At 35.1% G+C, this 13,725-nt stretch overlaps 1 protein-coding gene across 5 annotated transcripts; it reads right to left on the bottom strand.

Annotated features, from left to right (window-relative positions):
- Positions 1-506: 506 nt before the first annotated feature.
- Positions 507-7,085, bottom strand: LOC132628167 (probable alpha-amylase 2). Of its 5 annotated transcripts, none has more exons than XM_060343910.1 (13): positions 6,363-7,085; positions 5,092-5,167; positions 4,769-4,806; positions 4,430-4,556; positions 4,097-4,323; positions 2,762-2,919; positions 2,518-2,630; positions 2,065-2,153; positions 1,669-1,791; positions 1,346-1,381; positions 1,234-1,267; positions 1,057-1,155; positions 832-971 (listed from the first exon to the last, which is right to left on the bottom strand). In XM_060343910.1, the coding sequence occupies exons 2-12, from the start codon at positions 5,123-5,125 to the stop codon at positions 1,106-1,108; spliced, it is 1,029 nt and encodes a 342-aa protein (XP_060199893.1). In that variant the 5' UTR covers positions 5,126-5,167; positions 6,363-7,085; the 3' UTR covers positions 832-971; positions 1,057-1,105. The 5 variants fall into 5 exon arrangements, with proteins under 5 accessions (XP_060199891.1, XP_060199889.1, XP_060199892.1 ...); XM_060343911.1 differs by having other exon boundaries at positions 1,234-1,258; XM_060343908.1 differs by lacking the exon at positions 1,234-1,267 and having other exon boundaries at positions 507-971; positions 5,092-5,170; positions 6,363-7,070.
- Positions 7,086-13,725: the final 6,640 nt, after the last annotated feature.

Below are 13,725 nucleotides of genomic sequence, written 5' to 3'. Positions count from 1 at the left end.
CAAGGTTTTCATTTGTTTGTTGTTTTAATAATTTGCTCAAGCACAAAACTTTTTCTTCTTTATTATTATGAAACTATATAGTCAAGCAAACAAATATGTTTCTAAAAATATTTTGATAAGATTTTTCATTTATCAATGTGAACTACGTATCAGTCCAACTATTAGATAGGTTGAATTATGCGGGTCGAATTGGATTGAGACAACAATGGATAGATCACGTTTTTATAGGCTAATTTTGTCACCCCGCCCTAACGAGAGTCATTAGAACTTCTAAAAGATCTTGTCGGAGTTGGGATTAAAGGTTTTTGTATTATTCTTATGATCCAAACAAATGTTGAAACCTTGAAATTTTCAATTATTTGAAGCCTTATAACTTTCACATAGACAATTGTAGACTCATATCTAACCCAAAAGCAGAGAAACTCACTTCATATCTGCAACCAAGTACAGAGCTTGTACAACGTGACAGTTTTTTTCGCTTTCAAAGATTCAAACGAAGCAACTCGTGATTATCATTTTAAAATTCGTTTTTTTTTTAATCTTCTGATATGAGAAAAATTATAATTAGCGGAGGAAAACTAGCCCTTTGATTTCATTACATGAATACGACACTATAAACTCCCTTATTTCATAGCATTCAACAACTATTATTACCAAAACTACATCCCATTCTGCAATTTATGAATGGAGAAAACAATCATCTCTCCATCCTAGCCCGCGCTTGAAACATATACTATATATCTCGACTAATATTTTTGAGGAAGGGAATAGCTGTAAGATTACTTCTTCCAGACTGCATAACGATGGCCACTGGTTGCAAGCTTCCACTCTTTTCCCGCAGGGCACCATGATCCGTCCCCGATCTTCATGCTAACCTTTTCTCCAATGGTTGCAGCATATAAGTTTGGCTGTGCCTCAAGAATCCTTATAGATGAACGGCTGTTTAGGCCTTGATGCCTCCGGATATCAATCTAAAGTGAACATTTTCAAACATTAGGATCGTCCAACTTTGACTGTTCACTCACTTTGTCTCAATAGTTAATAGATTTGACATACCAGCTTTACAATTTGGTCGTGAGTAGAATTATCCCAATCGTAGAAATGGTCATAGAAAACTGATGGTGTCCCTGGGTGTGTTAGAATGTATGCATAGCCCTGGAGTGATGAGTAGGGATTAGACCAGAAAATAAGATCCAAAACATTTGTATAGTACTGCTGAACACGAAACATTACTTGCAGCATAGGAGAAATGAGTCAACTGCAACAACTTAAGGAAATAGAATAACCAAGTTAGAATAAGCTCGCAAGTCAAGTATTTAAATGTAAAGGATGGGTGTTGAAATACCTCCATAATATGACGTGAAGGGAAAGGCCAATGCGCCTGCAAGGTGAGATCATTAAGTTAGTCGACTGATAAGGGAACATAAGTTCAGTTTCCATGATAAGAAAAATATCAGAGTAAATGATCCAACATGGTAGTAAATCACATCATACTCTAGCATATGGCATTCCTACCAAGAGAGAGAATACAATGGCAAATTCATTAACCTATGTTAAAGCAATAATGAAATTATACAGTAGAATGATTGTGTAGCATAGGAAATCAAGCATTCAAATCAAAGCAGAGACTAATAATCAGCCAAATGGAAATCAGACAACATCAAGAACCTGAGTGGATCCAGTGTCGTGATTATCAATAAAAGTCACAGCCCTTGAAGGCCACCATCCCATAACTCCGGGTGGCTTCCCCTTAGAGTCACGCAAACGCCAGAATTCTCCTTTGACTGCTTCCTGCCAATGCATATACATGATATAAAAGGTTAGCACTAATTTATGGTATATATTCACTTAATCACAGACAAATCTTTGAATAAATTCCTCAAACAAGAAATGTAAACATGCTATCAAAATTCATTTGGATTTGCTACCATTACTAAATCTGGGCTGAAAACGTGTACTTACATTCTAAATATCGGATGAAAAGGGGACATTGTGTTTACTAGGATCTTAAGTTTAATAGTCAATCTATCAACTACGACGCAATCCCATGTTTTAAATGGATACCTGAAGGATTGCTTTTGTGGTAAAATCAAATGCAGTTGAAAGTTGCCCCGTGCCATCAATCCAATTGATGATTCTTTGCCTGTGACTATCTGTGTATAACAAACAAAGCAGCCTTAATATATAGATAAAGAAAGACCTTTAATTATGACATAGCATAAGGGCATTTTCACATCAATAAGTTCTTTTGTTATGAAAGGAGATTCCTAAAACTTGTTTGTCTATCCTTGCTTAAAGAAATTCAACACTGATGCAGCTAACTGTTAGAAAGGTGAATATATTTAAGTTACATCGAAAGTGGAAGAAATCAAACACTGAGTCTTGTATACAGTTCTGAGTGGGTGCCACTCATTCTCTCACCATAAAGTAAACGAGGGCTCACCAGCTACATGGAGAGATGCTTTAAAAGTTGCAGCAAAATGTTGGTTGTACGCATTTATTTTAGAAGCATAATACCTTGGTTGTAATCCAAATAGCGGCCCTTGTAATTGCAAGTGTCCCAATATTCTCCAACTGAAAAAATTGGCTTAGCTCCTTCGATATATTCCTTTACATATTTTGAAGCATAACTACAGTTGAAAGAGAAAGGAAAAGTCAGCTGTTTTTGCAAATGGAAAGACACAAGTGAAAGATAAGAATGAAAATCCTGCCTTGTAGGGGGGTGGGTTTACATAGAGTTGTAAAGCAAGTGCAGATTTACCCTTTAGCAAAATCAAAACGAAAATCTTGGAAGCCAACAGAGGATCTTAGCCACCGCATCCAGTCAATGAGATCTTTCCGGACAAAGGGTTGTGTATGATCTATATTTGGAACTCCATTAAAGTTGTCTCCAGTGCTATTGTTACCCTGGAAGACATCCTTAAAATTATGAGAGTACACTCCGTTGGTGTTCTACTTAGAATATGAAAATACATAAAAATTTAGTTAAAATGATTTAAAATTGACAATCATTGATCACCACTTATCCATAGTATCTATTTTCAGACAACACATACAGTTGATTCCCCGAAAGTTTATTCGCTGCAGAGATAAGCTAATTTACAGAACACCAGTTACTAGACTAATCAGTATAAGCCACTCAATATTAGACACTAAATTCCAGAAGAAAAATAACTAATGATGAAGGAAGCCTGGAACTGAAGCCACACGAATTCAAGATAATAACTCAAAGTTGTAGTCTTTGATATTCGATAATATGTAAAAATAGCCAACAAATGTTGCAAAAGATGACAATTCTTATGATACTGAAAATTTTATCGAAATGAGTTTAATCTACAATAGAAGGATAAAAGAATGTCAGATTTGCTTCGCTGAGAACTCAAGGCAGTAACCACGCATTGGACTAACATAAACCTTAAGCCAAGGCCCTGTTCCCCATCTTTTAAGTGAGGTGTCCTAGCACTAAGCCTTTAGATTGTGCAGATAATTCAGCTCGAGAAACCTCTAGTCAAGGAGAGAATGGCTAATTGCAAGGCCCGCATGCTACTTGAGCATTACAGTGACCTCTATTGGTTATGGATGTTAAAAGTCAATAACATATTATAATAGAACTAAAGAGGAGTTTAAGCATTAATTGAGGTGTCAAACTATATTGCAAAAAGATCAAGGAGTATAATTGAAAAAAAAAAAAAAAGGAGACATAAATAAATCCATTTTGCCACTGAGAAACTTTTATAAAGTTAATAAGGTCAAGCTAATTTACTTATTTGAATTCCTGTAATTTGAAGCTTACTGAAGAAATCATAATTCATTAGTGAATGCATATTAATCAAAATGTAGATAAACTGAGCTTAATATGTTTAGATAAAATCATGTTTTCACTAATGTTAGTGTCAGAGCTTCTTGATCTTTTCCAGTAGAGGGGTCTATCATCTATGCCACTCTAGCCAAACTACAAGAGTATACGAGAAAAAAACATCATATACTAGAGAAAATTGTATTCATTAATTCTATGATCAAGTAGATGCAGATGAAAGGATAAATAAATGTCTAAAACTGCATATTGAAACAAAGATTTCAGTTACAGCATCCTGACCTGTCCGCCAGTGCAAGCTGTAACAGCATGTTCATCCCAAGACAAAGGAATTCCATCATAGCGGTTGTACATTCCACCATGCCCTTGGGTAGTCCCAACACGATGGTTAATGACTATGTCCGCCATTGATCTAACTTTGTACTGCTTCATCTTATTAAGTAAAGCTTTTAAGAGATGCTCAGAACCATATGAAGAATTGAGAGAATAAAGATTTTGTGGAAGGTAACCTATCATGAAAGACAACAACACAAAAGAGGATCAATAATTATCAAAAGAGGAGCTGAAAGAGAGGAGAAACATTAATTCAAATGACTAAAAATTTTCACTTGCAACCTTCAGGAGCCAATGACTGACATGCTGGAGGCAGCCATGCTGTTGTGAACCCAGACTTTGCAATATCAGGAACTTTTCTATCTAAATTTCTCCACCAGTCATGTTTTTGAGATTCCCAGTTGAAGGCCTGCATGGAAAGTAGTTTCACTTATCTACTTATGAACAGAACTTTTCGAACGGATGAATGTTTACTTCAATTATATTTTCTATTTCTTTTTGTTGGAAACTATTTCCTATGGGAAATGCATCGACATTCAGCCTTCAACAAATTGTAAAATATGAACTAAAAATTCTTTGAAATTTCTTCCAAGCTAACTGGTAGAGGCAAAGTAATATCACCTGCAATATGATTTCTTTTCCATTGCGTATTACAACCACTACAATCACATAAACAATAATTCAGTTAGCATTCATCAGTATAACCCCCCTTCAAAAACTAAATCGTATGAAATACAGTGATTGCTAGAGCTCGTAAAGAATTAAACTATCAAGAAAACTAGTCTAATAGAAAATCCCGCACATGCCAATCATTCACTGTTATAACTGCTAAAATTAAAATGAAGTAAGAAAATATTCTGTTCAAATCTTCCGCCTTTCTTTAGTTCAAAATGTCCGTCTTTCTTTTCAGTTATGAAGTATATATAAAGGAAAGAGAGCCTTACATGGATCAGTCTGCTGACTCTCATCAAATTCCATGATGGATCAAAGCTGAGATTACAAAATAAGCCCCAAGAGGTCCTGCTAAAACAATACAGGTAAAATAGCAGATTTGAGTCGATACAACCTGAAGCCATAAACGTATACCACTATGCCTATGCAATTGAGTCATATATGCAGCTCATTATAGAATCTAGATGCATTATCCATTTCTTTCAAATCAAAGCAAATATTAGCTGACGAGTGATGACTCCCTGCAACGACCTGATATCTTTTACGTACTAGCAGAACTATTGCAAAAAAAATCTATTACACAAAGCAGAAGGCAAGAGCAACTACAGTTGATTATCAGAGAACCAAACAAAGATTCACTATAGAATAAAAATGAAAATTACCATTCACAGTGATCACAGATAACAATTGGACTACCAGTCTATGTTACCTGTATGATAGTAGTACCGGTTCATCTGAACCAGGTACTTCCGATAGGGAGCATAAATTTTAATGCAGGTCTATTAAAATACCTATAAATAGTAGTTTAAAAATGCAATTAGTTTAATGCTAAGAACCATAAAGATTGAACCATAGAGTTTAATTCCTAGATTCACCTATGTCGATATGGGTGTGTAAATATCCTATTTGGCTTGTGCAGCCTTTTTAACTAATTCTCCATATTGCATTCATTTGATAAGGTACTAGAAGGATCCCCATCTCGTATAGCTGCCACTAAAGGTTCAAGATTTTACGAAACAATCTACTAAAGTGTCAACAACTTTAAGGGTGTGTTTGGTATAAAGGAAGATGCTTACCGTGAAAAATAAGTAGTTTTCTTACTTGTTATCTAGTGTTTAATAAGTAAGCGAAAAAATATTGTCCCAAGAGCATATGTAATCTAGGAACATTATAGCGGTGGGGTGGAAGTGGGGGTTCAGGGGTGGCGGGAGTGGGGTGGTCCAAGAGTGGGGGTTGGGAGCGTTGGGTGGATGGGGAGGAGACAATGAACTTGGAATATCAGTATATCAACTTGTTTTCCCTACTTATATTAGGGAAGTTATCTTCCTCAATTGTAAATAACTTGTTTTCCTAGAAAAAATGTTTTCCACAATACCAAACACACCCTAAAGCAACGAAAGAATGACATGCACATGTATGAGTATCGGATCATGTACTCAAACAATGAAATAAAAAAAAAAGGACAAACTTGCAAGTTGCATGCCTAATAGAATTTCATATTTTTCAACATAATGAACAAGAATGTAACAATCTGAGTACTAACCTTGACAGGAAAAAAGATGATCTCAGCTTGAAATAACCTCTTTAACTTAGTCTGGTATTTATACAGAAACAAAATGGGCAAAAGCTGGTAAATTAGTCAACTTGGATTGATTCCTCTGATATGGAATCATAAATTCTCAACCGTGAGAACGAAAGTGGAGAAACACAATTGCAAAAAATAAGAATCTCTGCCAGTATAAAAAGATGAAAAATTCGATGACCACATAAACCTGGAATACAAAAAGAACTAGTATATTTTTTTTTTTTGCGAAATGGAGATAATATTCGAGGATTTTACAGAAGGTATTCCATTTCCGGATTTGATCCACTACGAGCGAGTGGTGTACGTTTTTTGCGGTACCAGCGAGCTACACGTGGTGACTCTTGATTGGAAGTCTGGAATTGGTGTGGTGGCGGTAATGGTGGCGATCGGCCATTGGCGTAGTGACATGTCATACAAATTGGGGACAAAGCGATGGCGTAAGATGGAAGTGTGAACACTGGAAGCTGAAGAATTGATCAATTAAACTAATCAATTACTATAAGCAAACAAATAGAGATGATCATGATAAACTGTTGATAGACTAGACTGAGTAGGCGTTTAGCTATAGACTTCAAATATTTTTTTTATTTTTTTTTGAAATTTATGAAGGTGAAAATAAAGCTGTACTATGTGGTTGAAAAACATATTTGGAGCTTTTTCCTAAAATTGGAAACCAACTACAAGTTGGATTTGAAAATGTTATAACTAAACAAAAAATAAAGTGAAAAATCATTCTAGATAAAAGTATATAATTGTCATAACCAAACAGGACCTAATATTAACATAAACATTTTGAAAAAGAAAAATGTTTTTAGTGAGAGTCCCTAAGTAGAGCCTAATAAAAACATATTGGAGTAATATAAGGGCGAAAGTACAGTGAGGTGTACGTGGCGTAAGCCCAAAAAAACCTCTCTCAAATAGAATTAAAATTATTAAACAAGTTCTCAATTTAATACTATCTTCATCTAAAATACTTGCCACGTATCGTTTTTTGACAATCAAATTATGTGAATTTTGATTAATAATATTTTTCACCATATTGATATGAGTAGTGCTTACCCCGAATTTGGATAAACAATTGAATTTGTAAGTAGGTATAAGATATGTGTTTGGATCCCGATATAAATCGTATGAAAAATGGAATGTATGAACGTTATGTAACAAAGCAATTGGTGAAGTGTATTAATGTTTGCCAAAGGACGCACAATACTTGTTTGAAGAAATACAACGGAAATGCATATAATTGCTATGGACCGAATCCAATCTTAGAGAGAGAGAAATTGCATATATGTTTTGCTATTACAAGTGTTCTTGGAAGAATGAAGAAGCCAAACCCCCTCAATGGAGGGGGATGAGCCCTATTTATAGTGTCTCTTCTATGGGCCTCACACAATACAAATCATTAAAAAATACAGAGAAGGACAGCTCTGAGCGGATTAGGTAAGTCGTACTGTCTGGCACACGCATGGTTGGTGGTTGACCATGGCAGGACGCTACCGATGCGTGGCTCACGCGCAACGGCTTTACCGGACCAATGACTATGGATAATCGGACTAACGGCCTCGACCGGTCCGGTGACGAAGAAACCGGACCAAATGGTGCCTCTGCTTAGCTCCGGTCCAAGCGTTCCTCCGGTTCAGAACTAGAATCTTCATGTATGCTCTCGTCCTCTTCTTCCTTCGGTTCCTCGTTTCTCCGGTTTGACTCATATCCGGTTTTTACCGTATACAGATAGTCCCCACACTTTCCGGACTACCGATCAATCGGAGTAACGGGAAGTGTGTTAACACCCAATTTTGTCCCAGCTTTCCTCCAAAATACCTATTTTTTCGCTTCTAATATTTTGGCAACTTTAAAAAATAATTATTTGCATTTTTTATTATAATTAGCTTTTATTAATACCGGCATTTCATTATCCTGTCATTATCTTTTACTACCGTCATTACTACCATTATTACTATTATTATTATTATTTTGTTACTATTTTTTATTATTACTAGTATTATCATAATTATCATTTCAACATTTTTTACCGTCTTATGCACACGCATCGCATTTATCTTCGCATAATTAAATAACAGCATTTACTTACTGTTGAATTTCAAATATTATTGCACTGCTATTATGACGGCATATAATTTATTATCCGAGTATTAATAATTGCACATTTTATATTAAGTAATTTAAATTGGTCTTTCATTTAAATGTAGTAGCCCAATCAACTCATACTATTTTCGGACCGATTCACAAAGAACCAATCCACATTTTAATTTACCTGACATCATTTTAATTTACCAACCCAAATAATTAACCAACATTTTCGGACCAGCCCATTCTTTTAATTTTGCCCAGCCCATATTTTAGCCAAAACTGGCCCATTTTTAACCTGACCCGGAGGCCCAATTCCCGTCCGAAATAAGGGAACCTGGGTTCCCTTCTCATTTTCCTCCTTCATCGCCACCACCTCCCTCTGCCACCCCCCACTTCACCCTGTCGCCCCACGCCTCTGACACCCCCACTCCCCTCTGTCTTCTCCACTTCTTCTTGTTCCACCACGCCCTGTCCCCACGTGGCCTCTGCGCTCCACTCTCCTTTGCTCCCTCTCCTCTGAAACTCAAGCGGAAACCAATTTATAAGTTGGGTTTCATCATCCATGAAAGAAAGAAAGAAAAAAAGAGATCGGGGATTTTGGTATTAAGAAAATTTCCCAAGAACCAAGTTCTGAACCATACAAAACCCTAAAAAATTGATCCCTTTAGCCGGAAAATTGGATAGAAATCGAAAAGCTTTCATTCTATCACCAGAAATCCCCCAGAAAACATCAAGTTCGCAACAGTCGTAACATTTTATATCGATTTAACATACCAAATCGATCTTCTGTTTTAGTTTTTTCCCTTTTTTATTGCGTCGGATCCGAGAATATACAAGTTTGATTCGGGTTTGGGTCGAAGTAGATTCGTAGTGTTCGAGCATAGATCGAAAGCCCGTACTCACTTCGCTGCACTCGAAGAAGGTCCGTTAATTCCCCTTCTCTCTTATATATTTTTCGCATTTTTAGTTTCCTGGTTGTTATGTGCTATCATTTGTGTGATTTGGCATGTGGTTGTGTTAGTTCAATTTGTGGTTTTGTTTTTGTGATTAAAGCATGTTTATGTGCTGGTATGATTAGATAAAATGCTTCCGTCTTAATTTGTTTTGGTATGTTAGGTTAGTTCAGTATGGTATATCTTATATGTTATAGCCTATTATGTTAAGCACGATTGGTTGTTATTCTATCTTGTTTTAATTTAAGCACGTCTTTAAGCATTGTTTGAGTATGATTTGTCCAGGTTAAACATGGGTCCTGTGTTAATATACTACCACAGTAAGCCTAGTTAGTTGATTATTACGTAGTAAAGTTCAGGCATGATTTGATTCTGCTTGGTTTGAGCATGATAGTGCAATCAGCCATCCTTTATCTTGTTGCTTATCTGAGTTAAAATGGATTAAAGGACAGGAGAAATAAATCTGAGTTTAGAAGAATATTGTTGGAGTTTAAGCTTCAGAACTTATTATGATTATCGAGAATAGATTTGAACAATTTGTCGCTGTAAAAATGGAGTTGGTGAAGCATAATGATATTTGTTTCTTGTCCAGTTTCAATATGAGTACCTGTTTGGCCATTAGATATCTAAACTAATCGGTTTATCAGTCATGATTGAGAATTAGGTGGATTTTGGTAAACTAAAGAGTCCATATGTGTGCTTCACCTTGTTTTCAATGGAAATAACAACCTGTAGTTATACTGTTTGAATCTATCTAAACATTAACTTACATTTAGCATGGTTTAGGTGGTTAATAACTCTAAATGATGAAGGATGTCCAATTTGGCCTAATATGGTGTTGTTAGTGTTTCTATGCTAATTCACAAACTGTTCCTGAAAATTTCCTTTTTTTTGGTATTGGTATGAGTCTACTTGTTTCAGTTATTCAGCATGAATAAAGTGAGAGTCAAATGGTGTTAATGAGTCTAAATAGGATCAACAGGAATCTAAATTCAACCCCAGTTAATCTTTAGAGTGAGTCATGTAGTTTGTGTGACTATCTGTCAAAAGGATCTAAAATCTTGCCTCGTCTATCTATCCGTATGTACTTCATGTGAGTATACTGAATGCTCATGCCTTCGTATAATTGAACATTTATATAGTATTTCATTTATGTTCTTCTTTAATCTTGTTGAGTATTTGAAAACCATGGGATCTTGTTGTAACCATTTCATGATCTTTGGAAGAGGTTTGAATGAGTTTCATTTAATGAATCCGATAATGCTGGAAGTTTAGCTCAATTAGCATATTTTTAAATAACTGATTTTTTTAGTATTCTGAATTGTCATGCCTGTCTATGGCCACCTCATTCTTTCTTTGAAATACCTCATATTGTCACTGAAATAATGAAAGAATAAAAGGTAAGATAGAACACATCTTTTCTAATTTAACACTTGTTTCGCATATGCTGTCAAAAATGGAAGTTTTCGCTGTGATAGTTGAGTTTCTCTCAAATCTGAAATGAACAGGATGAGATCTGATTTGTAATAAGGTGTATCATCTTTAGTAAATATTGATCCGAATTGGAATTTTAATCTTTTCTGCTCGATTAAGATGTTATACACATAGGGATATATCAGGGTATACAAAGTATACTGTCTTCACATGCTTTTGGTATGTCATAGGCTTGTATATCAAGTATACATTTGATATATCATCCATCCTTAAGAAAGCAGGGTCTGTTAAGAGGATAAGAACATCGTTTGTGGCCTTGCTTCTTTCTTCCATATCAAAACCTTGTCTCCAATCTAAGCCCTCGAGTTCGAACTTGCTTTTGCTCTTACATGGATCTCTCCATGTCATTTGATTATTGCGTTTCGCCTAACCTGCTGGACCAGGCTCTGTTTCTGTTTTTATTTGATACCATCACTACTCTTTCGGTGCTTTCTGTTTGTCCGAACTCTATACACGCCTAAGTACAATAAATATTACACTGTTTGATTCTGCCTATGTCTAAAGGCTGCCTTGCTTGTATGTTGCAAGTGTGAATTATGTATTATGTGCGTATATTGCTGGTATACTTTCGTTTAAGCACGTTATTGAGGAGATTAGATTGGTCATTATGGATTAAGCTTGAAATATACCATGTATACATAAATCATTTTGTTTGTTTTGAATATTGAAATTATTCTATTTAGCATGTCAAGGTTCAGTTCTTGTTTTGCTATTAACGTGATATTTTATATTGGTTTCGGCTATTTGCTTTCTCTTTTATTTGAAGAATAAGTCTCGTATTCACTCTATTAATCCTTTCCTTTCGTTTTTTGTTTTTGCATGAAACTCGCATACGAGTCCAAGGGACTCATTTCTCCCCGCATTCGGTGTTGGGCTAAAAGTCCAACATAATCATCTCGAGCCATCCCCGATTAGTCCTTATTCCGCAGCAAAAAAAAATTAAATTGTTGGGCTGAGGCCCATATAGCAGAAACAGTGTTTGCAGCAGTGGCCCAAATGGGCCAGATCCATTTAACAGCAGCCCTTCTTAAAATATGGGCTGAGCCCATTTTTAATTATCTCTCCCTTATTTATTTTGTGCATTTAATTTGTATACTAACTGTTTGTTTGTTTTTATTTAGTTTATATAAACCTTAATGAGTTAATAGATTTAGTTTAGTAATAGGTAGTTAGTTTAAAGAGAACTAATAATTAATCCCATGAGCTTCATTTTCTTCTTTCCACATTAAAATTATTTATAGAATCTATAATATTGGCTTCTAGAATAATTTACGGCATAAATTCATATTTTGAGTTAAAGGAATTATATTTCATTATCTTAATTTCAAAAACATCACTAACACGCAAATAGGAACTAAAGAATATTTTGTAGACATCTTTTAAGATTTATTCAAATTATGCAGATGTAGTTCATAAAACATAATCTTGTTTATACTTGTAAATGCGAAGTCAATTAACGCATCATCGTTTAGTTTGTTTCAAATATTTGTCAAAACATTTTTCTACTACTTATATGCAAATTATCATATTTTGAGAATCTTATTTTGAACAGCATTATTCTACTTCTATTTAAAGCATCAGCAGAATTTATAACTTTTTTTTTTTTTTCAAATAGCACTTTGAGATCTCCTTTTATGCAAATTATTAGTCTCGTTTCAAATAGCATCATTATTTGAAGTATTTTTAGAAGTCTTATTATAAGTAGTATTTCAAATCCTCTTTTACGCAAAATATTATATTTCCTATAAGTCTTTATTTTAAGGTAACATTACTATGCTCATTCAAAGCTTTAACAACATTTATAAGTCTCATTTTAAAAGCATCTCCTTTATGCAAATTACTACATTTTTCTTCAAGTTAGGTCAAATAGCATTATTATATTTTCCTTTGAAACCTTAGTAATATATGCAAGCTATTTTTCTTAAAATTCAAACACAATATTCAATCTGGATTAATTAACCTAAGTTTGGTCGCATAACCGTAAGTTAACGGATTCTAAAGGATGCCTAACCCCTTCCCTTTAGCATAATATAAAACCCTTACCTAGAATCACACTGATTAAGCAGGCTATTAACGGAGGTTTAATTAGTTTTACCTTAGTTAATAATTAGGTGTCCTAATTCACCGTAAAATCAATTAGGTGGCGACTCCTTAAAACAAAACGATTTAGGAATCTCCAAAATGTTGTACTCCGCTTCAACCCGGTTAAAATAGGGTATAACAGCTTGGCGACTCTGCTGGGGATCATAGGTTCTTAACCATAACAGACTTAGGTTAATTAATATTTTGTTGGGTGTTTTGTTCGTTTGTTTTCTTTATTTTTTGCTTTATATGCTTCTAAATGGCTTTATTATTGTTTTATGCCTTATTTGCCTTGCTATGTAATATATATGTTTTTGCTCTTATTAAATTGGCATTCCGTTCATATTTCTTCCACTCCTGGAAAACTCACACATATTCACACACTTAAAGCGGCTTCGCGGTTCGCGCCCGTGCACTACTAAATTACCCCTTTAGTTGGATTGATCTGGTGGATTTAGTCGAACGGCGGTGCAGTCGACGGCCACGGACTTTCCACTCCCAAGTTGTCTGCTTGCGGGAGCCTTGTGTCATAGGAAAACAACTCCTAGTCAGCCTAAGATAGAGCTAAGCCAAACCCCTTTTAAGGACATGCACGAGCTTAGGAGGCTTAATACCCAAGGTGTATTAAGTCCATTAGTAAACGTTACCAAAATGTTCAAGTGGGTTCATGACCCCAAGCGACGCTTATCATGTTATGTGTG

This window comes from Lycium barbarum, chromosome 2 (assembly GCF_019175385.1).
Source record: "Lycium barbarum isolate Lr01 chromosome 2, ASM1917538v2, whole genome shotgun sequence".
In the NCBI taxonomy this organism is placed as follows: domain Eukaryota; kingdom Viridiplantae; phylum Streptophyta; class Magnoliopsida; order Solanales; family Solanaceae; genus Lycium; species Lycium barbarum.
The sequence above is the reverse complement of the archived record's forward strand: the minus strand, read 5'-3'. Positions and strand labels throughout refer to the sequence as shown.

What these genes read in the sequence shown, in the direction of transcription:
- LOC132628167 (XM_060343908.1), bottom strand. Translation starts at nt 5,125, where the DNA reads ATGGAATTTGATGAGAGTCAGCAGACTGATCCAT. An exon ending in TCAGTCATTGGCTCCTGAAG is followed by an intron (nt 4,324 to 4,429) that starts GTTGCAAGTGAA and finishes CTTTCATGATAG; the next exon opens with GTTACCTTCCACAAAATCTT. An exon ending in ACGACCAAATTGTAAAGCTG is followed by an intron (nt 972 to 1,056) that starts GTATGTCAAATC and finishes TGTTCACTTTAG; the next exon opens with ATTGATATCCGGAGGCATCA.